Source organism: Gossypium arboreum, chromosome 7 (genome assembly GCF_025698485.1).
Source record: "Gossypium arboreum isolate Shixiya-1 chromosome 7, ASM2569848v2, whole genome shotgun sequence".
Classification (NCBI taxonomy): domain Eukaryota; kingdom Viridiplantae; phylum Streptophyta; class Magnoliopsida; order Malvales; family Malvaceae; genus Gossypium; species Gossypium arboreum.
The window spans coordinates 100,517,772-100,544,763 of NC_069076.1; the positions used below are offsets into that span (position 1 = coordinate 100,517,772).

The following is a 26,992-nucleotide window of genomic DNA, read 5'->3' on the forward strand; positions in this document are numbered from 1 at the left end:
ACCCTACTTTTACAAAATCCTTCTAAATTGTCATATATTTATTTTAACAATAATAAACAATATAAATTTAAAAAAAGTTTCCTTATAAGTTGGATTTAAATATTTTTATTTTAATAATAATACACAGTCACCATAATTTTATAAAATCTTTTTAAATTGCAATTTTAATTAGACTAAATCTCAAATATGTGAAGAGTATAGGGATATGGACACAATTAAATCTAAATAGAAAAACCAAAAGCATCTCTTCAGCTCTGAAATGACGAATTTAACCTTCACAAATTTAGAAGAGAATTTCAGGAAGGCGGTTAAACCCCAGAGCATACCTGAAAACGGCGCCGCGCTTAGGGTTTTTGAGTCTACTTCTTCTCTTTGGTTTGAAAGTTCATTTTTTTTTCTTTCTTTTTTGATTCTTAAAAATCCCAAATCGTTCTCTCTTTCGTTTCGATTGTTAAAGAAAGGAAAACAAGAAAGGAATGGCGAGTTCTATAGCTTCTCAGCTACAGGCTATCAAAACGTTTATTCAAGTTGAGAATGAACCTCAAAAGCGTCCTTTAACTCGCCCTTCCATTTTGTTTAACCCCAAAGAAGCTGCTGATATTGATATTGATACTATTCTGGACATTGCACTGTCAGGTTAGTTCCCGCTTTGTAATTCTTATTTCTTTCAACGAAGGTTGTTGATATGATATGTTTTGTTAAAAAAAATTGGTTCATGCTGTGTTTAGGGCTAGAGATTCTAGTAGGCGTGGACGAAAGGTTTAGAAACTGCAAGATTGATTTGTTCAATCTCAAGAGTAAAGAATTGGATAGAGAATTGATGGGAGTGGATGAAAATAATCAAATTAATGCCTCGATAAGTTCGTATTTGCGGTTACTATCAGGACATCTTCAACTTTCTGCCTCTCTTAAAACACTTGAGTACTTGATACGTCGATACAAGTAAGTATTAGTTTTCACCTTCTGTGATAATGTTCTGTTTTTAGTTTTTCACCTTTTGTGATAATGTTTTGTTTTTTAAATGTTGATTTTTAGTTATTATTATAATATTTTTTCTGTTGTACATAATGTTTAATTGATTGGCGTTGGCATTTACAGGATTCATGTTTACAATGTTGAGGATTTGGTTTTATGTGTGCTTCCATACCATGACACGCATGCATTTGTTCGAATAGTTCAGTTAATCAACACAGGGTAAGGAAAATGTGGAGTTTCTCTTTTTATCATCCCTTGGTTATCACGAATAGTTGTTTGTAAATGGTGGGTTGTTTTTCTTGATTGGTACAGGAATAGTAAATGGAAATTTTTGGATGGTGTTAAAGCCTCTGGTGCACCGCCTCCTAGGTCTGTTATAGTGCAACAATGTATTCGAGATATGGGAGTTTTGGAGGCCTTGTGCAACTATGTAAGTTACTGTTTGTATAAAATATAGTAATTTGGTTGCTATAGCCTGGTGATTCTCATATGAATTACTATCTGCTGTAGGCATCTCTGACAAAGAAATTTCAGGCATCAAGACCAGTGGTTAGCTTTTGCACTGCAGTTATTGTTGAAGTTTTGGGTTGTGTTGCAACAATTGACAGTGACATTGTGAAGAGAATCCATCCGTTTGTAGCTTCTGGTCTTCAATTTGGTGCAAAAGGAGGTTCTGATCACAAGGTATTTTAAAGGCATAAGTGTGATTATTTGGAAATTGTTTTTACTATTCCTTCTATTTTGTTTTATGGTTTTTGTCCCACGAGATTTAGTTTGCTGATTTGAAGATGTAGTTAGATTGAATTATATACAATTTTTATGTAGGCTGGTGCTTTGATGATTGTTGGATTTCTAGCAAATAAAGTGGCATTGGCTCCTAAACTTGTAAATAGTTTGATTCGAACAGTTGCTGAGGTTGCTAGGGAAGATGTAAAAGAGTCAACTGATTTGCAATGGTTTCGGTTGGCCCTTATGGCTTTGATAAATCTTGTTCAGGTAACAGCATCCTGCTCCTGCCAAATATGTAATTTGCAAAAAACAATTTCATCCTGAAATCCTGTTCTTTATGAGTTAATAGTTTCAATCATTTTCTGTTGGTGTGGTTTTGGCATTTTTCGTTTAAGGTTCACATGCATATCATTTGTGAATTTGATTTCCATATTTTTACCATGTTTACATGTTTGACAAGGGAGCTTTGTGTCAGTTTCAACCATTTATATGTTTCAAGTTTCAACTGTTGTATCATACCTTGAACAGTTCATGTTGATTTTCTCATGATGCACATGTAAAAAATATATTAGCTTGATCCATATTTTCATTCGGTCGGTGTTTTAGCCATTCTATCTCTGTTAAATTACTAACTTGAGATGATGCTTATTACTTACTTTTTTCTTTTAATGGATCCTTTTATACGATTAAAGGGGCGTTTTGAATAGGTGCTCAATGTGCCTTTCTTACAAAATGGTTCTAGTTGGAGTCACTCAAATTGAGAATCTAGTCATCCTGCAATAAATGTTAGGTTTTTTTTTTATCAGTCCAGTTTCTATTTTTCTTAATTTAGTTTGTGTAAATTTTGCAGTCACAGTCTGTTGATGTATTCCCAAAGAAGGCTTTGGAAAGTTTGAGGGATATCAAGTAACTCCTTGTTTTTTAAACATTGTTTAGAAATTTAATGCAGTACTGCAAGTCTTTTGTCACCAGGTTAAATTGTAATTTACTAGGTTTTTTGCATGCTTTGAAAGGGATATTGGTGCTGTTCTTCTGGAACTATCCAAGGAATTTAACATCGATAGATTCCTTGCCATACTGTTGGAAGCTCTGGTTGATCAAAGGTGTGAAGCTGATTAGTTTTTGCTACTTGTCCTGCTTTTTTGCATACTTGCTGCTTCTAAACTGATTTTTGTTTATTGCAGTTCTTATGATGACTCATATCATCTTGCTTTAATATCAGTAATAGATTCAGTTCCTCTGAGGAATTTAGTGGATCCTATTGTCTCGAAGATTCTACTAACCTGCATGAAATTATCTGAGAGGGAAGGCAAATTGGTATCTTCTGAATCAGGTGTGTCTTATACTTTATCAACATTTTTCTTTCACTTTAAATTTTGTTTCACAGGTGCTCAGGGTACTCGTTATTTACTTTGATATCTGTATTTTTATTACTTTTGGTCTTCGTTGGCTAAATGTCTATTGTAGGCATACTTTTTTTCTTTTTCCACTGATGCCAATTATGTCATATTTCTTGATCATCTGTGAAATATTTTTCAGTAACCTGGGCCAAGAATGTTTTAGCTACTATTAATAAGAATTATCCATCACAATTTCATGGAGCTGTTCACAAGTTCCTAGAGGTTAGTTTGACTATGACTCCATATCTTTGCTTGTTTTTATCTTTTTCATGCTTTTGGTCTTATGTTTTTTTTTGGTCTTTACTTATTCTAATAGGATGCCAAAGTACAATCCAAGAAAGAAGACACTGTGTGTGAGTTTTTGAGTAAAATATTGGACGGGAATTTAGATTTATCAATAGCCTTCTCAGAGTCCAAAATCTGGTTTGCATCACACCATCCTAAGGTATTATTTAGCATCACATTATTAGGACTTTTTGAATGTACGTTCAAGGCTTCTTATGCTGTGGTGCTGTGACGTAGCCCGAGGTTCGACGTGCTACATTTTCAGGGCTTAACCGATCTGCTATTCTTAAAATGAATTCTCTTGATGCACAGGTAATTCCTTTGCATTATACATGTAGTTTTGGTTTCTGAATTGTTACTTATTTGCTGCTTCAAGCCTTTAGTTTGATCTGATAATGTTGTCTCTGGTGCTTGAATAATTCACTCTTTCTTTTCAGGACGATACTTCTAATGTTTTTAAGTTACTTCGTTGTTGCTTTACTCTCCTGAATTTCTTTGGATATGGTGTTTTTTAATACCTTCTTGCAGCAAACGACTTTCATTCTTTGCATTATTTGTGTTTCCTTCTTCTTTCTATTTTCAAAGATGACATTTTCTTCTCCTTTTTGTGCTTTTTCTTAAGTAAATGGTAGTGTCCCACTTTTCTCCCTTGTACCCGTTCTATCTTTTAGTATGACATTGGTGTAGCAGTCTTATTAAGATCGGTTGGCAAGTAAATTGGCTCTTTTTGGAAGAAGATATTTTTTTGTGTATGTTTACTATATAAATTAGGTGCATTAGGTTATCTCATTTCTCAACTGATGTTTGTTCCATGATTCTGTTGGCAGAGGCTTGTAGCCATTAAAGATGCTGTATTGCGCCAGCTTCATGATGATGATTTAACAGTTGTTCAAGCTGCTCTGTCTGTGGATGGATTGACTGAAGTAGTTAGTCCTTCAGATCTTCTTGAAGCATTACGTGATGTGCTTAAGAAATGTCTAAGTTTTCTGACATTAGGTCAGTAAGTTGAATTTTGAAATCTTAACTGTCTCCACTACTGCCTCTAAACTTCCTGGAGAAACAGAGAAGTATAGGTTCTTCATTGGTTTTTCTGTATTATTCCAATTTACATCTGTTGCCAAACAAAAGAAAATAAACAAGTTGAGAAAATGCTTACTTTCCTTCTGATGCTGCAGTGGGCTTGATTAGCATTGTGTAATGATTTTGTTTTATTTGATTAGAGAGTGAGTTTGTTGACTGATATTGGTATATGATGGATGCTCTATGGTTGACCTAAGGAGATTATCAGGCATTTAAAAATTGGACACTCTTGTAACAGAAGTTCTTGAGTGAAGTTCCTCCTAGGTTTATCTTTCTTGCTCGTGAATTAAATGAGGTCATGTTAGATAAAAAGCAGTGGTAATAGTTTCTGTCTACTGCCTAGGATTTGTTCAGTTGAATTTATGAAATAGTGAGGGTTTAGCACACCAGAGTTGCAATGGCTTTGTTTCTCATGATTTATGCTCTTCATTTTCAGGTTCGTCAGTTAACTCTACTTTGTCTTGTGATGTTCCTGTTTCATTCCTAAAGATTGCCATGCTCAGCTTCCATGATCAGATAGATTATTTGAAAGAAGTTGCTTCCATGATATTCTCACTACTACTAATTTTGCCAGAGGTACTTTTATTACTTAATTTCTTAAGGTGCCCTATTGGGACCTATTAACCCATACTTCTGTTCTTAATTGATATGTAATAAATTTACCTGTGTGCAGACTCATAGGTTGAGCTTGAAGGTTTTGGATTTGGCCAAGACAATAAAATGGCCATTTTTCCAGACACTTGCAGCTGCATCTGGGGAGGAAGTGGTGAGTCTTCCCTTTCTTTTCTTCTTCCTTTTATAAAGAAACGTGGGCCTTTTGGCTGTAAGAGTGTTATTGGCTGCCATTTTTGTGTCTGCAACTTTTAATTGTATGTTAAGCATCCATCCTAAAACCCATTGGTGATAAGATCACAAGAATATAATTTGGCTGATGAATTGGTATTGAGTTTCGGATTTGTGTTTTATTTGGTCATACCTTGACTTAATATTGATTTTCGGAACTGGAACAATCTCCCTCTAATGGCCTGCAAAGGCCTCATACTATATCAAATTGCTATGTATTTTGGCCTTGGGGGATCAATAGCTGTCAAAATTTTAGAGGTAGCAGTAACATTTGATTTAGATGAAAGTCTAAGGTTGTAGTCTACTTGTTTTTCACTTTAAATTTCAGTTACTAATTATATTTGTTCACCTATTAGGTTCTATGTGTGCTGAATAACTTTGAAATTGTAAAAGTTGCAGAAATTACTGTCAGGATCCTCAGTTGATGCGGAGGCTGTTGGCAGATTTGAGAAGAAAATGCAGAAGCGTGGCACTGTATCTACAGTTAATATGGAAATTGTTAGAAGTCTATCGGAAGAGTTCTTGATGCAACCTACTGAGTATATGCCTTGGCTTACCAGAAGTTGCGACAACTTTAAATCATCAAAGACCCTTCTCTTTTTGGTTCTGATGCAGTCATTTTCTATGTTGATAAACAGTATGTTTCTTTACTGTTTTGGTGGAATGCATGAGTCTTGGGATTTCTGCTTTTATGCTAACATTTCAGTTTTACCATATTATCGATAACTTAATGTGCAACTTTTTGATACTTCTTTAGCCTAATAAATATGTTTGCTTTTGGTGGGTGATTTAATGTAAAATTGATTTGTTAGTGAAGAAACTTTGTAATTTTGTTAAACTCTTTGCTTCATATATCTCATGATAATTTACCTGAAGTTTTCTTTTGCCTTGCTGTTGCTTTTTGCACCTATACTAAGTGTTTGTTCTGTATGTTTTTATCTATTAGATGGAAAATTTTTGGTACTTTTTGATGCTTGCTTTCCGGTTCTGAAGTCTCAGTGGGAAGCTTTTGGGTCTACACTTGGCAACTCTCTACATGAGGTTGAAGTCAATTTTTCTGTTATTATTTGGTGTTAAATTGCTCTTTACTTTTTTGTTCAAATTATTCAAATTTTCTTCTTTTGTTTTGTCAGTTCAATGAAGAGATGCTTGATTGGGATTGCAAAAAGTTTCTAGATCAGCTTTTTGTTGCTGATGTTGATACAGTAAATAAGAATATTCTTATATGCCTATTCTGGACGTTACTTGATTCAGCAGTCAATGCTGAATTCTTTCTGGTTGGTGATACTTTTCTTGCTTTCTGTTGCTGATTTGCTGGTTCTGTTGCGTCACCCTGACCTTTTCTTTTCTCTTTAGGACGACAATGAGAATGGTATTACCCGAGTTCAGGATTTCTTCATCTTCGTAGCTGGTTCTAGTTTGAAGGATGCATTCAAGAAACACCTTCAAGAGCTTGTTGAGAAGCATCTACATGGCTTCCTTACAAAGTGCAAAGTTTCACCTGTTCGATTTCTGTCTAGGTTTTATACAGCAGAAGGTGTTTTTCTGGTTTCCCCTTGTTCTTTTTCAGTTTTCAAGGGTGACATGCATTTATCCTTGCAAAGTTACAATGTAAAATGAATTTGAAGAGACTGTTGCTTAAGCTTATGTCTGTTATTGATTTTGCAGAAGTTCCTGCTGCAGTTCAAGTAGAGAGCCTTCATTGTTTCTCATTTCTCTGTTCTCAGCTAAATGATAGACTACCATTTGAACTTTTGGCTGAATTTCCCTCACTTCTTCTTCCACTCACCAGTGACAATCAGGTTTCACCAGTTTTCAAAATTTTTAAATGCTGGCTTGTCTTAGGAGCTCATGATGGTCTCCCTTTTCTTTTGAGTTCTTCATTGTGTATAAATATGTGAGATCCTGTTTTCAGGCTACTAGGATTGCTGCCATGGACTGTATTGAAAAGCTATATAAATTGTGGTGTCAAGTGGACTTCTCCAGCAAGAAAAATGGTATGATGGATGATATTTTTGTTTCATATGGTTATGTTTATTCACCTTTTTATTTAAACTATAACTGGAATTGGATTATTAACAGGAAATACTGCAATTTGGAGCCATTTTCTTGATGAACTTTTGGGCTTGATGGTTCAGCAAAAGAGGCTTATATTATCTGACAAGAATTTTCTCCCTTCTTTCTTGACATGTTTGCTTGGCTCGTCTTGTGAGAGCATTTTGGTTTCTCCAAACATTGAGCAAAGGTACTTGCATGCTTTGTTTCTTCTCTAAAATAATTTATTGCTGGGCATTTACAATAATTAGAGCCTAGTCATTGTACCACTTGAAATGGCTTCACTTATTCACTAAAAATGATATTCCTTTAGTTTATTGGAGTGAACAGTTTGCATTGTAAATGTAATCTTCGATTGCTACATGTACTTGCATCTATTGTGTTCAATAGATCTGGTAGAATAATGTCATGATACACGAAATTGAGTTTTATGTTGTCTTTAGCTAAATTGTTCTGCGCTATTCATAACATATAATTGTTTCCATGCGTTAAATTGTATAATCAGGCTATGCTGTTTTTAATAATATATTTTTCTCTTTAAATATTCTATTTCAGATTTAATAAATCTACAAAGGAGAAAATTCTGGCTTTCATATTAAGTTCTGCTCTAAATCTCTCTGAATCTGGAAAGGTTTGCCCTCTTAGCTGTTCCCTATTTTTCCTTCCTGTTTAAGTGATATTATTTCAGGGATTATTGTTATTTTCATGTGTGACGAGTGATAATGACTTGAAATTTTTTTATTGGTTTGATATTGTTGGCAGCTAAAGGTTTTATCTTTGCTCAAAGGATTAGGCAATGCTATTCTGCATGTTAAAGAGATTGAGGCATTATTATCTCTGCTTCTGAGAAAACGAAGTCAATGCTATTTTGAACTGGAAAACTCATCCCTCAAGTTGTCAGAAACTGAAATTATGATCCTGTGCTTGCTTTTGGAGGTAAGGTTTTAGTTGGTTTGTCTTATATGGCTTTAAGATAGGCATGCATCTCTGTATTTTTTATCATTAAATTTTAGTATGATTTTATGATCATAGCTGTTCAATGATGATTTTGTCCTCTGTTTGTCCTAGATGTGTATTATGCCCTCATCTCTTGGTGGACAGTTTTCTGAACATGTGTTCAAGGCATTGCAAGTATGAACCTCCTCTCAACTTGTATCTATGAACTAGGATTTCAGGACTTAATCCAAAGCTTTTATATTTCTTGTTTCAGTTGGATTCTAAGTCTCCAGAAGACCCTGCCATTAAAGAACCCTGTATTACTGTTTTACAAAAGCTAAACAGTCAATTCTACAGTGGCTTGACAAATGAGGCACAGGTTATTATTATCAACTTCTATTACTTTTCTGGGATGCGTTACTTTAAATTTCAATGTTTTACCTAGTTAATGAATTGAAATAGGATGTTGAAAGGGGGAAAAAGGACAAATATATATGTTCTTGTGCCATGACCAGACAAGCCTGAGGGATTGTATTATATGTCCAGTGGAAGTGTTCCTGCAGATTTTAGATTGTTAAACTGAACTTGGGAAATGCTGTGTGTGTACATTCTGATCACTGATGGATAAAGCTTGGATTGTTTGCTTATCCTTGAAAAGTTTTTCATACACAATCATTATCGATCTCTTTGTGCAATTAGTTGTAGCTAATCCTGTACGGTTTTGGGTCTTTGTCCCTGATGTGAAAATGATACTTGCCCTTCGTTTGTTCTTTGGGTTGATTGTGTCTACTTAGGGCGGATGGTTGTGGTTGATACTTGATATATTTCTATAGAGTGGATGGTTATCTATATAATTTACATGAGGTAGATGTTTATTATCAATCTGTTTGTGTAATGGCTGATGGCTATTATTGATCATTTCAATACAATACTAAATTGCAAAGTTCATCTTGGGTGAATGGTTTTTCATTAATTTTCTTTTATTTGTTTTGTCAGGGTCAAATATTTCGACAGCTAGTGCTTTTGTTTCGCAACAGTAATAGTGATATTCATAGTGCAACCAGAGATGCGTTGCTACGTTTAACTGTTTGTTCCTCTCTCCCTCCTTTACAATTGCACTTTCCTTTCTCTTTTGATTAATCATATAAATATTTCTTGAATAGTATGTATAGTTAGTGCCAGTGTATTTGCTCTTCTAAGCTCTTAGTTCATATTTTATTAATCTTGAAGTTGTTTAAAAATATAGGATGATCTAGTTCTAAATTTTGCATATCTGTCAGATTTATGTTTGGAAAAGATTTTAGAAGTTTTCTACAGTTTGTCCTATGCTTGATGCAATGTACGTGCAATAAGTTCTTGGTTTTGCACGGCAACCATGATTTATATCAGTAGTACAGTAATGAAGGACCAAAATGAACCTGAATGTGTTTTTAGTTGTTTAAAGATGTTTTGGTTAAAATATCATGTAATTTGAAACTTTTCATGACACCAAGATCAGGGTGTGATAAATTTTATCCCCATGCTGTAGCTTTTACATTAGACAATAGGTTCCTCTTGGAGTTCTTTTTGTTGTATAAAGGCAACTGTGATAATCAGCTGCATTCTTCTGGATGTTATAGATTGCTTCGTCTACAGTAGGTGAGATGCTTGATCTTGTATGTAAGGAGGATCCAGTCGCAATTGTTTCAGCTGATGGAAAGAAGAAAAAGAAATCAGCCGCTAATCCAAAGCCTGGTTATGATTTAGTTTTTAAAGGAGAACAGACTCTCTATTTTCTTAGCTCCCTTCTTGATGTGTTGCTTCTGAAGAAAGACATATCAAACAGGTCTGCTTCTACAAATGATATTTCTCTACTTCCATCGATTTGTTTTTGTGATATTTGTTTAAAATTGAAGCCTTGCCATTTCCAATCAAGTCTAATTCCTCCACAAAATAATTGTATTTTGTTAAATGTTTTAGGCAGTTCCTTGTCGGTCCCTTATTTAAGCTTATCAGGAAAGCATTCTCCGATGAATGGGTACATGGTGTTCTCGCTCAAGATGGAAGTTGGATACAAACTTCTGGTGTTCCTCAGTCGAAGTCTACTGTAATTGTTGATGTACAGAAAATATTATTGTTAATTCTGGATGATATTTTTGCTTCATTCATGGATGAAAGTAGTTCCCTGAAGGTATGCCTACTGTTCTGCAGTTGAAAGTGTAGAACATTACACTGCATCTAGTTCCCTTTGTTTCATTTCCTTTTTTCTTTATTGATTTTAGATAACACCTATGTCATTGGCAGGATGGCATAATGGATAAAATTGATATCAAACTGCTGGTTGATTGTGCTCGTTTGACGAAGGATGGAGTAACCCGCAATCATGTCTTTACCCTGTTATCCACTATTGCAAAGTTAGTTCCTAATAGGATATTGGAGCACATACTGGATATACTTATGGTTATTGGAGAATCTGCAGTCTCACAGGTTTATCAAACTATCTTTTGGCTTTATATGTCTTGAACTGTATCCAATTAGTCAATTTTCTCATTATACTTTACTAACTTTTAAAGAAATCCTGGACAACGTCTTGAATGCAAATCGTTGTTATCCCATCAATTTAAAACTCACCTTGTTTGGAATATGAATTATTTCAAAGTTTTCGAAACCTTATTTGCATTCTTAAATGAATTTTTATTTAAAAATTATTCTGTTCTGAACATCTATCTACAGATTGATAGCCATTCTCAACATGTGTTTGAAGATCTTATATCTGCTGTTGTTCCATGCTGGCTGTCTAAGGCCAACAATACAGAAAACTTGCTTCAGGTAATTGTATCTTAAATATTTTCATTGTTTATCTATATCTGGATTTGTTGTTTCTAACACTCCAGTTTGGCTTTGGTCAGATTTTCGTAAACATATTGCCTGAAATTGCTGACCATAGAAGGCTGTCGATTGTTGCTTTCTTATTGAGGTATCATCTAAATTTAGAACTTGATTATTTCAGTTGGTTATTTTCAGTGTTTGCTTGAATTAACTTCGTTTTCTGCAGGATTTTGGGGGAGATTGATAGTTTGTCTTCATTGTTTGTCCTCCTTTTCCGTTCATTAGTTTCAAGAAAAGGACTATCTTGCCTTACAGATACATACTCTTCAGATAGTTTCTTGTATTCTGCACACCAAGACTGGGAGTATGCCTTTGCCATACAAATATGTGGGCAGTACTCGTGCCGGGTTTGGCTTCCTTCTATATTAAAGGTTCTTCAAGTAATGAGACCGAATGATCTCACTCAAGAAGTGTTTATGCAATTCTTCTTTGCCATGCATTTTGTTTTATACAAATTGCAAGACCCAGAATTTGTATTGAAGCTTGAATCTAGGGAGAACTCAGATAGCATCCAGGTATAAGCCCATATGCTTTTTAGAATTTCTCGTCCTTTATAGTTAGCCAATATATTGCAGACCGAACTTGGTGTTTCACCAGATTTTCATGCATGTGCATATATAATGACTAACCCTGTTCATTTTTTACCATGGAAAAATATTTTCATTTTTCATTTTTGACAAATTACTTGACACTATGTGCTATTCGTTCAAAAAATCTGTGTATCTAATTGAATAGAAGTTGTGGATAGATTGAATAGGGGTATATCGAGTCGAAGTGATAGAATGTAAGGCTCAAGGTCAACCAAGCTTTTTCCTTGCCTTCGAGCTGGGCACTAGTTAGTTTGATTATCATGAAGAATGAACTCAATTAAGAATATACATGCGTCTCACTAATATTCAAAAGTTGAGTATTAGAATACTTGTTAATTGAGCTACTTAACCTCGAGGTTTACTCAATTATGAACAAGTTGAGCCAATTATTAACCCAATTGAGGTCAATAACTCTGAAGTTGGTTGGTTTTTGCTTTTTATATCCATGAGTGAAGATCATTTCTTTTAGTTTTTGTAAGCCACTTTTGAACTATTCAGTGAAAGGATAAAGTCTTGTCAGCATTACTCCTTTTACACAATTATGGTGGGTTAGATCTTGCATGTATTTTCCGATTCACAACTTGGAATCCATGTAACATGATAGTAGCCTATTTTAGGTGGATGATTTAATTTAGAATGCTTCATTTCATTAATTTGGTTGTAACTTTCATGATCTTTTATTATTATTTTTATTTTGTAAAATTTCTTAATTCTTATACTTGGAAAATTAAAATCTATTATCTTTCTAACTCGTTTGCCTGACCAATTAGCTGACTGTATGTGTTTTCTGATTCTCATTTTATTCTTATGGTAGTCAGAAGCATTATCTGGATATGAATATTGTTTTGCTTATTACAGAGAAAACTTGGAGAACTTGTAGAGCAGGTTGTCTTTCTCTCACAAGTTGTTGATGCAAGAAGAAAGCAAATAGGAATTCCAGTTGGAAGTTGGAAAGAATTTAAGGCATGTGTGCATGCTATATTGAAGACAATTACAATGAGTATGATGCCTTCCACATGCTTTGAATACATCACCAAATTACTTGGCAATGCGGATAACACTGTGAGAAAGAAGGTAATGTGGCTACTTCAGTAATTTTCTGTTTCTATTAAATTTGGGGATTTGGATTTTTGGGACTGAGATATCTTCCATTACGAGGTGCAAGTTTGTGTTTTATGCCTAAAATTTTGCACAATTCAAATCTGTAACAGTGTATCCCAAAATGTTGGTTGTTTTTGGTCACTTTTATACTGTTCTAAATTCTTAACAATGAGCTTATTATTTAACCAATAAGCTGTACTTGCAAACAGGCTCTCGAGATATTATGTGAAACACTTAAGGACCATGTCTCTGTTAAGTCAAAGTGCAAGGAAAAAAGAGATCTGGATCCAAATTCAAATAGCTATGAGCTCCATTTGGATGATACTGCTCTTGAATATTTTCAGAAGATGTGTACAGAAATTGTTCAGATAGTTGATGATTCTATTGATGAATCAAATGTGTCATTGAAACTGGCTGCACTTTCAACACTGGATATCCTGGCACAGAGGTTTTCTTCTAATCATTCAGTCTTTGGCATGTGCCTTGCATCAGTTACGAAAGGCATCAGTTCAGACAACATGGCTGTCTCTTCCAGCTGCCTTAAAACAACTGGCACATTGGTTAATGTCCTTGGACCAAAGGCTCTGGCTGAGCTTCCTTGTATGATGGAAAATGTTATTCGGAAGTCTCGTGGAATATCTGAGAGTTCCAATTTAGAAAGCAGAAGTGATGAATCTACTTCCATTTTGCTGTCTATTCTTATAACTTTGGAAGCAGTTGTTGAGAAGCTTGGGGGATTTTTAAACCCATATCTTGGAGATATCATAGAACTAATGGTACTTCATCCTGCATATGTGTCAGCTTCAGATCTAAAGCTGAAAACCAGAGCTGATTTAGTGCGAAAGCTCTTGACTGATAAGATACCTGTAAGTCTTCATTTAGTTATTATTTTTTTCAGTTTCTGTTTTCCCCTCTTTCTCTCCGTCTGGAAACTCCCACTTATTCTGCCTGCTAATCCTTGTTACTATTTCTTCTGATTTTGTTTCCAGGTTCGACTTACTTTTCAGCCTTTGCTAAAGATATACTCGGGTGCTGTTAAATCTGGAGATTCAAGCTTGGTGATTGCTTTCCAAATGTTAGCAGATCTAGTTAGTAAAATGGATAGGACATCAGTTAGTGGCTCCTATGGAAAGATTTTTGACCAATGCATGGTTGCTCTTGATTTGCGTCGGCAACATCCTGTTACAGTTCAAACTATTGATGCTGTAGAAAAAAGCGTTATCAATGCGATAATTTCTCTTACAATGAAACTAACAGAGAATATGTTTAAACCTCTTTTTGCCAAGAGTATTGAGTGGGCCGAGACGGAGTTTCAAGATGTTGCTGGTAGTGGAACCATGAATATTGACAGGGCTATATCATTCTATAGCCTGGTTAATAAACTTGTGGAGAATCATAGGTAATTAAATTTTTCTCAAGTTTCTGATTCATATTTGATGCGGAGTTATGGTTAATTTCTGAATATGTCTTCTTAGTGGTGTGGTTCACCTTTATCTTCATCAGTTCCAGATCTCAACGATTTTCCTTTCGAAATTCGTTTCTGTTCTCTACTTTTTCTGTCATTTGTATATTGAAGGTTTGTGGTCCTAGATGAGTACATTTTGGTTATGAAAATTGATGCATGAAAATATCAGATACACAAATTTGATAACGTGCTGTTCTATTCAGGACTTGGTCATATCAGACATGGAACTCCTTTTATCGTAGAAATTCTGCAATAGTTCTCTGTTGCTTAGAACAACTCGCTTTTATATATGTGCTTATTATTTATTAATCAGTTGGTTTAGAGTTATATGCTGTTCTTCCTAAATGCAGGTCTTTGTTTGTCCCCTACTTCAAGTACTTGGTCAAGAGTTGTGTACAGCTGCTTAGTGATTCTGCAGATAAAGCTTCTGATTTAGTACGGAAGAAAAAGAAACCCAAGGTTCAGGAGGATGGGAATATTGTAAATGGCGGCGTATCACTTAAAAGTTGGCATCTTAGGGCATTGATCTTATCATCACTACACAAATGTTTTCTCCATGACACTGGAAGGCAGAAGTTTCTCAATTCATCAAACTTTCAGGTTAGCAAATCTTATTTTCTTAATTGTAGTTTTTATAGTTCATGGAGTTGGTTCTAATTAAAGTGTAGGTATATGTTAAATTATTCCTTAAAACTATACACACACATATATGTATGTATTCAATCTCATATCTAGGTGACCCTTGGGTAATTGACTTGTGAAATCTTAAGGATTTCACTTTTCAGATGCCTACAATTCCTTTATCTTGTATATGTTGCCCTTCATCTATTTACTGAGCATTCTTTGTGTATCATCTTATTTAGAAACTATGGGTAATTGAATGGCTTTGATAATTCAATTGGTTAGGGTTGCTTATCCTGATTCTAATTGTTTTAACTGATGGAACATTTTGAATTTCGTATGCAGGTTTTATTGAAGCCCATTGTTTCTCAGCTTGTCATTGAGCCTCCAACTTCCGTTGAAGAGCAAACCGATGTACCGTCTCTGAAGGAAGTAGATGACTTGCTGGTTGTTTGCATAGGTCAGATGGCTATTACTGCTGGAACTGACCTGCTGTGGAAGCCCCTGAACCACGAGGTGGTTTTCTATCCTTTTTGCCCTTTTGAGCTCGGGATTGCAGTCTTTTTGATACCTTGTTGCACAGCCCTCATATCATCTAATATGTTCAACAGCTGATCATTTCAAACCTTTTGTGCATTTCCACGTTGACTTGTATTGTTATTTCAAATACGACAGGTATTGATGCAAACACGGAGTGAGAAGATGCGTGCTCGAGTGTTGGGGTTGAGAATAGTTAGGGAATTTCTGGAGAAATTAAAAGAAGAATATTTGGTACTGCTACCAGAAACCATCCCCTTCCTAGGTGAATTGCTGGAAGATGTGGAGTTACCGGTCAAATCATTGGCACAAGATATCCTCAAGGAGATGGAGACTATGAGTGGTGAAAACCTTCGCGAATACCTCTGATGACGGTCAGGATATGGTAAACCATTACCCCATTTTTCATTTATCCGGGGAAAAACCATTGTATGAGAAAAGGGTTGAATGATGCAAGACAGCAAGTCTCAACTTTCAGTTTAAAACTAGTTATTATAGGAAGCTTAAGTTAAAGGTTAAATAGTACCTGCCAAATTTTGTACGCCTTGGCCAATCCTTCATTTATTTTATACCAGTTTTGACAGTTTTGTTAATGTAATATAATTAATTTTTTAATTTTGTTATGAAGCTTTTGCAGCTGTTTGTTTGTACTTCGTATGAACAAGAGTAATTATGATGCATAATTCATCATAATCCAGATGCAGTCTTTAATTATCTTTTGGTGGGAGTGAAGAATAAAAGGGTACAAATTATGATGGAGATACCAGTAATAGTTGAATATTAGCATTTAGAGATTTGTGTCAAAATCATCTGAATTTTTTTTAACGAAATTTTATAATATCATATGATTTAATTTTTATATTTGCTAAATTGTAAAATTTAAGTATTGATTTAATATCAACTTTTAGCCTCTAAATTTATTTTAGTATCTGTTTTTCGGTATTTTAATCTGCTAATTAGATTTTTTTGTCTTTAAATTTAAAAATATAAAAATTTTATGATGTGAAAATTTGATATCGGTGCTTTTCAATTGATGACGTGAATGTTATATACAATATTCTAATTAAATCAATTAAATTATTAATTCTTGAATTGATAGGTTTGATTGGTTTAATTGTTTAGAGTAATAATAATTAAATAAATAATTAAAATTCATAAAAATAAGAAAATAGAAACCTATTAAATTGGTTCAACTTGTTTAACAATTAATTTTGTCTCATTTTTATTTTTATTGGTTTTGACTAGTTTTTTATTTTAATCGGTTTAGCCTTGTTTGGAGCAAGATATAGGTTAATTCTTAATCTAATTAGTCTAATTGATTAATTTTATTATGTTTCAAGAATGATGGTCATATAATCAGAATTTGAGAAAATCATGTTTAAAGACTCAAATGGATTTAGTTACTAAGTTCAAGTATCTAAGTGAACAAAAAGCACATGTAACAAAATACAAATGACGAAATTCATGTTTAAAGATAAAAATAGATTTAATTGTCAAATTTAAATACCAAAATAAACACAAAAAAAATTTAAGTAACAAAGTAGACTTTTATTGTCAAATTTAACGAAAAAATCCTTAAAAAATTCTTATTCTGATTTTTTTTATGAATTATTACATTTTATATATTTTATACGTTTATATTATTATATTTTTGGGTGACGTGGATAAATCTGGTGTTAGTATCGAGGTTGTTTGATCAGTTAATATGCACCGCACGATTTACTGACTTTTCCTCTTTATCGTTTTCGAGTGTGGCTCAGTTACAGTGAGCGAGGGTTTAGGGCTTTGAAAGCTGAAGCAATACCCCCTTTGGATTGTAAAAGGAAATCAGATTTCATTTCTCAAAAAGAAAAATGCTACCTCGATGGAGCAGAGCTTTAACCCATCTCTCAAAGCTACGATCATTCAATTCCATTGACTTAGGCAAAGATTTCAGTTTGATTCATCGCCAAAGCTATGCAGCTGTGGCACCTGCACCTGCTCCTGCTGATTCCTTCCCACCTACCAAATCATTGGTAACATCTTTTATTTTCTCTCAAAAAATATACCCAATATGAATTTATACCAATACATCTCTTCAAGATCTTTTATTGGGTTGTTTATGATCTCGATTTTTATTTTTGAATAGGTAAATTTGGATAAAATGTTTTGGTCTAAGCCTTGTTCATTGGCTTTGGCCCCAGATTCTCCCCTTAGAGTGGAAGACCCAAAGTATGAAGGCATTAGGCGTATTGTTCTCAAGATGATGCTTTTCTATAGTAAACAAAGCAAGTCAATTCGAGGGGCTAATGTTATATATAGGCGTGTCCTTTCCCAAGTTGATAAACCTGCTATTTATGAAGGTCTCTATCCTCTTTTATTTTTATATATGAAAACTTCTATTAAATTTTTGGATTTTCCTTTTGTTGGCAGTAACATTGGTCTTTTTTATCTGCAGTATTTAACTTGGAGAAGACATTCAGGATGACGTTTTCACTGCTTGTACTTCATATGTGGCTCTGCTTACGCCGGTTGAAAGCTGAAGGAAAAGATGGTGTTGAATTAGGACAATACGTCTATGAGATTTATAATCATGATGTTGAGCTCAGAGTATCTAAAGCTGGGGTATGTTGATCTGCTGTTATATCGCTTGAGACTTGAATAGTTGTTGTGAAGCAAGTTTTATTATCTTTGAAATGGCAGGTTAACTTACTTTTGACGAAATGGATGAAAGAATTGGAGAAGATATTCTATGGAAATATTGTTGCTTATGATGCTGCCTTGCTTCCGGAGGCTACACACGAGGAGCTAACAGAGGTTATATGGAGGTAAGATCTTTATTGGAACTTGTTCCGGTCATTTATGGTTGTCCTCATTGCAACTTCTCTTTTAATTCTGTGCCTATGCAAGGAAGCTTAGTTTTGTTTAATAATTTATATGCCTGCCATTTAGAACTACAGTAACTAGATGTGTAATTTGTTATACTGAAACTTGGTGATTCCCGGTGGATAGCCATGAAATTATGATGTAAGAATTAGACTTGGCCCCTTTTTCAGTTTGGGTGGTGCAATGAAGTTGTAGCCACTCTCAGTCCTTCTGAGGCTTATCAAACCTGATCTTACTTGCATCACCATTTGGTGTACATTTTTGGCAATGAATTTACTCAGCTTCAAACATTGGTTTGGAATTTTGCAGGAATATCTTTTCTGATGATGGTACATCCAAGCCAGATGCTGCCGCGTTACGTACAGTCCAGGCATGTTCCGATCTCTTCTTTTATGCCATTGTAATTAACAGTTATGTAGGATGTGGTGTTGGTTCGTTAGGTATTTTCTTTAGTTCCTTTTTGAAATGCCAATGCATCCATATTTTAACCTCTTGGAGAAGAACGACTGTGCTCATAACATGAAATACAGTATGAACAACATAAGTTTATTTTGAGTTGATTTATGTTTTTGTCTGCAGGCGATGGCAAGGTATGTTCGTCGTGAAGTCAGTTGCCTCTCGTTAACTGGTAGGCTATTTTTTATCAGTCCAACTTACTAATTGACGGTGATTATTTATTGGGAACTTTGAGTTTATGATGTTGAATCCAATGTCTTCAAACTTAACCTAAAATTTGGGATTTAATTTGCAGATAAAGAAGCCATGTTTTCTGGGAATTTCATGTTCACCCCATTGGAGAGTAGCTCAGCTCATTCAGTCAGAAGGTAGAAAATGGGAAGAAGCTGATGTGGGGAAAGAGGGAAAATATTTGAAAGAAAGGAATAATGGTGGCTCGTGCTAATCTAATATGCTTGTAAAGGCTTCATTATATCACAGTTAAAAGTAAAACTGTTTGCTAGCATTTGTTTATTTCATACAGCAATAGAATTGATGGAAAAAGATATGGATGCATTCTTGTAGCATTAATTGCAAATTATGCAATTAAGTTTGATATGTAATGCCTTTAATATCTAAGATTCTGTTTGTTTTGCATATATGTATATATAGGTGCATACATGCATATATAAATATATATACTATGTAATAAGTAATCCTTCATACACGAGAGAGAGTTTGGATGAAATGATGAGCCCAAAAATATGTCAAGGAAATCAAAACAGGGCTGCCCTTATAACCATTTTCATCTGCATCTAAATCACAAATCTTCTTGAAGCTGCCATCCTTTAGATTGTAGTGTATAGCCTTCTCGGGTATATGCAGCACCATGTATGATTCTTCATCATCTGCTTCCCTAACAATACAAAGAACCGAAAAGACATAATAAGTCAAATCCGAAGGAACGGAATATGTCCGTACCATTCCTGGATATGCAGCTGTTAGTAGATCAAGATTAATGTATACTTGACAAACCATCCAGAGTAATCACTCTCAATCTCGTACACAGTGAATCGAGTTGTTGGAGGTCGGTATATTTCGATAAGATGCAAATGGTTTTGAGATTCACCGAAATACCGACACTGCCTAAGGTCTTCCCAATCATCGGGAATTGGAGGCATTGGCAAATCTCGAAGTTCTTCGTCTTGGACGTTGAAATAGAAAGAAGTATTGTTCCATGCACCAAGCCAATGAATGGCACCATTGCAAAACACCCCACCACCAAACTCAGTGTTGACATGGGCAAGGAAAGACTTACCGGAGAGTCTCCAGGAACGAGTTTGGGACGAGTATATTTCGATTTGTAGGCTCATGAAGTTCGAGTCTGGATCATCCGAAATGTTGAGCATGGGTCAGGGTCTCGGGCGCATACAACTTTATAGTTAGGCGACTTGGTATGATCAAATGCTAAGGTCAAACTATATACAATTCTAGCATCCTGCGGGTTAGCTGGTAGAGGAATCATAACAAATTGTTTGGTTGTAGGATTATAAATGTAATAATCATAATTGGATTTGTTGTCACAACGGGACCTACTACATAATAGCAATCCATTGCATGATTGCACAACTTTCAAACCTGATGGGTGGTTAATGAAATCCAGATACTTAAAAGGGACCATCATCAGCTGATGATTTGTTTCCAAGAGGGATGAAGCCATATTCAGGTTTGTCGGCTGGAGAACCCAAATTCCGCATGACGAGGCCCGATATGTCAGGAAAAAGATGGCAAGAGAATTCGGGATTGGAGATGATAGAGTGCCAGGTTTTCGAAACAGATTTAAATCGGAGAAGAGATTTAACAGGTAAACGAACTAAAATCTGTATGAGAAGATCATAGTTATTGGCAATGGTCTCAGCATTTTGAGAATGTTTAGTGGATCTTCGGATAATTCGCATCCGAGGTCTCTTCCTAGAGAGCATATTTTAAAGAGTATTCGAATACTGAATAAGATTGAAAAGGAATTGTGTCATGTGTCAACACATTAAAGCTATATATGTAGAAATATGATAAAGTTGCTTTCTCAATACTCCTCTTCAAGCAATGGAGTAGTTTGAAGATTTCTGGGTACGCCTAGAATCATTGACTTGCAAGGATTATAAACAAATTAGGAATTGGTCAGTTGTTGATTTAAAAATTCTGGAAAATCCATTTATAATATATGATTTTTTTTTATTGAAGTTTTAATTTCCTATATATATACTTGGGTGGAGTCCGCCTAAAATGAAAAATTTCACCTTTAGTTTTATTATAATTTTAAAATTTTAAATTAATATATAGTAAAATTACACATTAACTCCTCAAAATGAGAAAAATTGATTTAAACCTTTAAAATTATAAAGATATAGGCCATTAAAATAGTAAAATTTCACTTTTATTATCGTAAAAATATAAAAATTAATTCCAGCCCTCAAAAATATATACATATTAATTAATATGCTATCTGCAGTCAATATACTATTTACAAAAAGGTCCTTGTATGACATGACATACTCATTTGTAGCTTAACACGAATTATTTGATTTCATACCCTATTCACTAATTACATGCAATACTACGCGTTTAAGTTAGAATGTTAAGTGAACATATCACTTTTTTTTTAAATGTTAGGGTTAAAATATGCCATAAGTTTTTGTATTCTTTGAAAATTTAAAATTTGTCTTTGTACTTTTATTTTTAGGAATTTAATACATTTACTTTCATATTTCAAAATTCAGGTCCAATTATTAACGATATTAAAATTATTTTGCTAAATTCAAGTTCATTACAATGTCATTTTTGTAGTTATATAGCTACTAAGTGAGCATTTTATTTATTTTAAAATGTCACACCAATAAATTTAATAAAAAAATTAACAATGCTAACAATTGGACTTGAATTTTAAAATCTGAAAAGTAGAAATACTAAATTCCTGAAAATAAAAGTACAAACACTAAATTCCAAATTTGTGAAGAGTATATGGACTTATGGCATATTTTAATCAAGTCTAACTCATAATGATAAATTTAGCCTTCAACGTTTATATTTTTTTGTCAATTTAGTATTTGTTCTTTTTTTAAGCTCAATTTGATCATTAACCTTTCAAAAATAATCAAATTACTTATTTTTTAAAAAAGAAAATACTAACTAAAACATTAAATTTTTAACCTGAAGGGTGGTTAATGAAATCAAGATACATAGAGAGGTAGCATCATCGGTTGATGACATGTTTCCAAAAGGGATGAGGCCATATTCAGGTTTGATGATTGGAGAACTCGATTTCTCCATGATAAGCCTTGATATGTGGACAAAAAGGCAACAAGAGAATTTGGGATCGGAGGTGACAGAGATTTAATAGGTAAACAAGCAAAAATATGCATCAGAAGATCATAGTTATTAGCAATAGCCTCCGCATTAGGGGAATGTTTGTCGGATCTCGTCAATTCTATCCGAGGCCACTTCGTGGAGAGCACACTATAGAGTATCCGATTACCCAATAGGATTGAAAAAAGAATTGCTTCACGAATCAACAGTTTCAAGCAATTCATAAACACAATGGAGAGAAGAAGTTTAGTCAGATATTACATAGCCAATGAAAAACATTGATAATGAGGCACATGGGTGCCTTTTCATAAAACACATTGGGTGTATGTATGGATTTATGGTTGAATATACAATTAAGGATTTGCTATGATATGATAAAATGCAATTAGTCAACTATCACAATGACAATGCTGTTTGCTGTCCAAGGAAGGAGACAGAATTAACAAGCCAACAAACCTGGAGCTAGAATTTTTATGACCACATGCTCAATTTTCGAAAATTGAGCTTAAGAAGAGTTTAGGGATTATTATTGTAATTTACCCATAACACATTCCATTCAATCTTGGAAAAAAAAAAAGTATCAATTCATTTTTTACTTGGATAGCATTGAGACAATTGTAAGCATGGCTGAATTTGCTGAATGTAACATTTTTAGGAAGTCTCTATTAACCAATTTGATTAAACCTAAAATTTTATTTTATCACTTATTAAGAATTGATCTGTATAAACAATGAAAAAAAAAAAGAAAGAAGATAGAACACATCAATTTTACGTGAAAAAAACTCAGTTAAGAGTAAAAAAATCATGGACAAAGAGTACAAGATGGAGAAAATAATCTAAATAAGCAAAACTCAAAACCCAAATACAAAACTCCCTCAAAATGTATTCCAAAAACTCTTCATCAAATATTATGCAAAAGATATTCCGTCAACTCTCTAAATAGGATTACAAATGCTCATCCATCGCGTCATCGTGCTCCTCCTCATTGTCACGTCAAATCTGTTTTTTTTTATTTGTCCGAAAATGCTAAACACACCCCACTTTGAAAATTCAAGCTTAGAAATAAATAGTGCAATAAAATTCATATATAATTTGGTAGGATGGAAAGTAATAATAAATTTTATTCTCAAGATTGTTGTGATACAGGAGATGAGAGTTTGAATGAATTCACCAACACAAGAATAGGCCAATAAAATCAAAGCAGGGCTGCTCCTATACTCAGCTTCATTTGCAGCCAAATCACATATTTTCTTGAAGCTGCCATCTTTTAGACTATACCGAACAGCCTTCTCAGGTATATGCAATACCATGTATGATTCTTCATCATTTGCTTCCCTAACAATATAAAAAATGGAAAACGCGTAATAGTTCAAATCCGAAGGATCCCGATAAGTCCTTACCATTAGTGGATCAAGGTCAATGTTATACTTCACAAACCACCCAGAGTAATCACTCTCAACCTCATACACACTGAATCGACTTGTTGGAGGTGGATATATTTCGATAAGATGCAAATGGTTTGGAGATTCCCCGAAATACAGAACCCGCCTAAGGCATTCCCAATCATCGGGAATTGATGGCATTGGCAAATCTCGAAGTTCCTCTTCTTCGGCGTTGAAATAGAAAGAAGTATTGTTACATGCACCAAGCCAATGAATGGCACCATTGCAAAACAGCTCACCACCAAACCCAGTGTTGACATGGGCAAGGAAAGATTTACCGGAGAGTCTCAAGGAACGAGTTTGGGAGGAGTATATTTCGATTTGTTGGCTCACATAGTCCGATTCCGGATCATCCGAAATGTTGAGCCATGGGTCGGGGTTTCGAACACATACAACTCTATAGTGAAGTGACTTGGTTGGATCAAATGCTAAGCTCAAACGACATACAATTCTAGCATTCTGCAGGTTACTTGGTAAAGGAATAGTAACAAATTGTTTGGTTGTAGGATTATAAATGTAATAATCATAATTGAAATTGTTGTAATAACGGGAGCTACTACATAATAGCAATCCATTGCATGATTGCACAACTTTCAAACCTGATGGGTGGTTAATGAAATCCAGATACTTAGAGGGAGCATCATCAGTTGATGATTTGTTTCCAAGAGGGATGAAGCCATATTCAGGTTTGTTGACTTGATAACTTAATTTGCACATGATGAGACCTGATATGTCGAGAGAATTCGGGATCGGAGATGATAAGAGTGCCAGGTTTTCGAAACAGATTTGAATCGAAGAAGAGATTTAACAGGTAAACGAACTAGAATCAGTATCAAAAGATCATAGTTGTTGGCAATGGCCTCAGCATTTTGAGAATATTTATCGGATCTTCGGACAATTCGTATGCGAGGTCTTTTCTTGGAAAGCATGTTTTGGAGGGTATTCGAATGGAAGAAAGAAAGAAAAGAATGAATTGTCTCATGTATCATCACTTTGAAGCTATATATATAAATAGAAATATGACAAAGCTGCTTTCTCAGTACTCCTCTCAAAGCAATGGAGAAAAGAAGCTTAGTTTGAAGATTTCTGTGTACGCCTGGAATCATTGACTTGCAAGGTTTATATAAACAAACTAGAAAGGGGTCGATTGTTGATTTAAAATTCTAGAAAATCCATTAATAAAATATGATATTTGATTCCTTTGTAACATGTCTATTAATTCCATGCCTGAGTAGGAAGATAAGCAGTGTTTAATTATTGACATGCTTGGTTATAACTTTTTATTCTGGCGATGAAATTATGATGCAAGACTTCAACGTCTAGTAATCTTTGTGACGGGGGTTTGGAGCCGTTTCTCAAAGTTACTCGTACTAATTAACTAGTTCTTTAAGCAGACAACTTTTACAACTACTAATAGGATCTGATATTGACGTGACAGTGGGTTGTTGAATAAGCTGTTGTACCAAAAGAAAGAAATCTTTTCCCAGTCAAATCAGAGCTAGATAAAGAAGGTATTAGAGCTGTGTGAATGGAAAAGATAAAAGTAAAGTGCGACGAATTTTCGATGAATATACTTGGATATAGATGGAATCAGATTTAGGGGAGGCTTAATTTCTTACAGGGGACTTGGTAACATCCAGGATGGCGTTGAAGCTAGTGACCTTTTAATAGGGTTTTTTTACAATTATAGTTTTAAAAAAATAAAAAAAAATACTGAAATGGTATATGACAAAAAATATTGACGAAAATGGTATGGATCAAGGTGGTGCCGCCTATGGCAGTGGTATGACTACCCTGAGTCTCATTATTTTTTGTTAAAGAAAAATAATTAAAAACGAAAAAAAATAAAAAGTTGAAAAAAAATGGGATTGTGTGGGTCCCAAAGACGGCACTGGTTGTGCCTCTGGCAGAGGCGGCACCGTCCCATTATAAAATCTAATTTTGGAAGCAAGAAGAAGCAACAACTCGGGAAGCAAGAAGAAGCAGCAACTCGGGAAGCAAGAAGCACTAAAATAGCCATTGAGATGCCTGCAATTTCAAAATAAATTTCGGTTATTAACAAAATAAATTTTATATATTACTTTTAATTACAAAAAATAGCAAGTAATTTTTTCGACAACATATTTTTTGCTATACTACATTAAAATAATAAATATATCCAACTCAAATACAAATATTTTTATTATAATTTAAAATATTTAATAAGTAAAATATTTTGGTTTAAAATATAATATATTTAATACACCGGCATGTAGTTCAATATATTTTAATTTAATTTAATTTTTATTTAATAATAATTTCAGTGATGCAATAATAATTAAAAACACATGATAAGTTGTTCAATATTATTTTAAAATATATTATAATATGTAATTAATTAAATTCATTGAAAAATAAAAAATTTCGTATTTTAAAATTTTTAAAATTTTCGAATTTTATTTTTAAAATATATTATTTTCCTATTTTATTTTTATATTATTTTAGTACATAATGTTTCAAATGTATATTTTAGTTTTTTATATTAATTTAGTAAATAACCTTAATTTTGTCCCTTTGTTTGTATTTTTAAAATTTTCGGATCTTATTTTTAAAATATACTATTTTCCTATTTTATTCTTTTACAATATTTTAGTACATAATGTTTCAAAAGTATTATTTTATTTTGTTTTTATATTAATTTAGTAAATAACCCTAATTTTGTCTATTTGTTTGTATTTTTAAAATTTTCGGATCTAGATTTTATAGTGGGGCGGTGCCGCCTCTGGGACCCACACAATCCCTTTTTTTTCAGCTTTTTGTTTTTTTTTTTCTTTTTAACAGAAAATGGTGGAACCCAGGGTGGTCATGCCACTGCCATAGGCGGCACCACCTTCCATACCATTTTCGTCAATATTTTTTGCCCTATACCATTTCAGTATTTTTTTATTTTTTAAACTATATTAGTAAAAAAAACCCCCTTTTAATATGTACAGTCTGGCATGTGGAAGCTGGGCTTTTTTATAAAAATAATCTTAAAAAATTAATTAATTACTTAAGTATTTTTTGACAAAATATGAAAATAACCTAAAATTTACAGTAAAAATTAGTAGAACCAAAGTGTTTGGCGTCACTAACATGTTATGTCAGTAATTTACATTAAAATATTAATTTTTAGTGAAGTCATATCGAATAGCACCACTTGTATAAATATTAGAGCAATATTATAATTTTTGAAAGCAGAAGGGGTTTAAATAATTTTACATTTTTTTAGTAGAGCCCAATAAATTGGCATCACCAGATTTTAAGGAAATAATTGTCTGTCACATATTTCCTATTAAAACAGGTAAAGGTAATTTTTTATTTTTTTCCTTCACGTCACATTTTATGATTTGTCCTTTTCATTTTGTTTCTTTTTAAGTTTTT

At 33.8% G+C, this 26,992-nt stretch overlaps 4 protein-coding genes across 5 annotated transcripts; 2 read left to right on the plus strand and 2 right to left on the minus strand.

Annotated features, from left to right (window-relative positions):
* The first annotated feature begins 256 nt into the window (after positions 1-256).
* LOC108451083 (uncharacterized protein At3g06530) lies at positions 257-16,246 on the plus strand. 2 transcript variants are annotated; one of them, XM_017748831.2, is made up of 39 exons: positions 257-636; positions 729-942; positions 1,099-1,194; positions 1,288-1,405; positions 1,486-1,659; positions 1,801-1,971; positions 2,555-2,610; positions 2,718-2,807; positions 2,889-3,037; positions 3,244-3,326; positions 3,421-3,549; positions 3,627-3,701; positions 4,217-4,385; positions 4,906-5,045; positions 5,143-5,235; positions 5,706-5,949; positions 6,259-6,353; positions 6,446-6,589; positions 6,669-6,849; positions 6,981-7,114; positions 7,228-7,309; positions 7,395-7,557; positions 7,923-7,998; positions 8,130-8,303; positions 8,436-8,498; positions 8,578-8,682; positions 9,300-9,389; positions 9,923-10,128; positions 10,263-10,473; positions 10,587-10,769; positions 11,016-11,111; positions 11,192-11,259; positions 11,338-11,686; positions 12,620-12,835; positions 13,072-13,728; positions 13,852-14,261; positions 14,678-14,927; positions 15,294-15,464; positions 15,624-16,246. In XM_017748831.2, the coding sequence occupies exons 1-39, from the start codon at positions 477-479 to the stop codon at positions 15,852-15,854; spliced, it is 6,516 nt and encodes a 2,171-aa protein (XP_017604320.1). In that variant the 5' UTR covers positions 257-476; the 3' UTR covers positions 15,855-16,246. The 2 variants fall into 2 exon arrangements, with proteins under 2 accessions (XP_017604320.1, XP_052886648.1); XM_053030688.1 differs by having other exon boundaries at positions 5,712-5,949.
* A 954-nt stretch (positions 16,247-17,200) lies between these two features.
* Positions 17,201-19,424, plus strand: LOC108470728 (uncharacterized). The gene is made up of 7 exons (XM_017772171.2): positions 17,201-17,500; positions 17,614-17,827; positions 17,923-18,089; positions 18,168-18,292; positions 18,660-18,720; positions 18,930-18,978; positions 19,102-19,424. The coding sequence occupies exons 1-7, from the start codon at positions 17,339-17,341 to the stop codon at positions 19,176-19,178; spliced, it is 855 nt and encodes a 284-aa protein (XP_017627660.1). The 5' UTR covers positions 17,201-17,338; the 3' UTR covers positions 19,179-19,424.
* Positions 19,425-19,505: 81 nt separating this feature from the next.
* Positions 19,506-20,194, minus strand: LOC108476255 (F-box protein At5g07610-like). Its single transcript, XM_017778413.1, has 2 exons — positions 19,821-20,194; positions 19,506-19,701 (listed from the first exon to the last, which is right to left on the minus strand). Exons 1-2 carry the CDS (start codon positions 20,192-20,194, stop codon positions 19,506-19,508), a joined length of 570 nt encoding a protein of 189 aa, XP_017633902.1.
* A 258-nt stretch (positions 20,195-20,452) lies between these two features.
* Positions 20,453-24,307, minus strand: LOC108476246 (F-box protein At5g07610-like). Its single transcript, XM_017778401.1, has 2 exons — positions 23,367-24,307; positions 20,453-20,756 (listed from the first exon to the last, which is right to left on the minus strand). The coding sequence occupies exons 1-2, from the start codon at positions 24,305-24,307 to the stop codon at positions 20,453-20,455; spliced, it is 1,245 nt and encodes a 414-aa protein (XP_017633890.1).
* Between the last annotated feature and the right edge of the window lie 2,685 nt (positions 24,308-26,992).

Bases quoted from the DNA above. Each gene is read 5' to 3' on its own strand.
- LOC108451083 (XM_017748831.2), top strand. From the start codon at position 477: ATGGCGAGTTCTATAGCTTCTCAGCTACAGGCTATCAAAACGTTTATT. The intron at 7,999-8,129 runs GTTTGCCCTCTT...TATTGTTGGCAG, and splicing joins ATCTCTCTGAATCTGGAAAG to CTAAAGGTTTTATCTTTGCT. The intron at 8,499-8,577 runs GTATGAACCTCC...TTCTTGTTTCAG, and splicing joins ATGTGTTCAAGGCATTGCAA to TTGGATTCTAAGTCTCCAGA.
- LOC108470728 (XM_017772171.2), top strand. From the start codon at position 17,339: ATGCTACCTCGATGGAGCAGAGCTTTAACCCATCTCTCAAAGCTACGA. The intron at 17,828-17,922 runs GTCTCTATCCTC...TTTTATCTGCAG, and splicing joins TAAACCTGCTATTTATGAAG to TATTTAACTTGGAGAAGACA. The intron at 18,721-18,929 runs GCATGTTCCGAT...TTTTGTCTGCAG, and splicing joins CCGCGTTACGTACAGTCCAG to GCGATGGCAAGGTATGTTCG.
- LOC108476255 (XM_017778413.1), bottom strand. From the start codon at position 20,194: ATGCTCAACATTTCGGATGATCCAGACTCGAACTTCATGAGCCTACAA. The intron at 19,702-19,820 runs GTTTGTCAAGTA...TTGTATTGTTAG, and splicing joins GAGAGTGATTACTCTGGATG to GGAAGCAGATGATGAAGAAT.
- LOC108476246 (XM_017778401.1), bottom strand. From the start codon at position 24,307: ATGTGCAAATTAAGTTATCAAGTCAACAAACCTGAATATGGCTTCATC. The intron at 20,757-23,366 runs GTATAGGAGCAG...TATGCTCTCTAG, and splicing joins TTGGCTGCAAATGAAGCTGA to GAAGAGACCTCGGATGCGAA.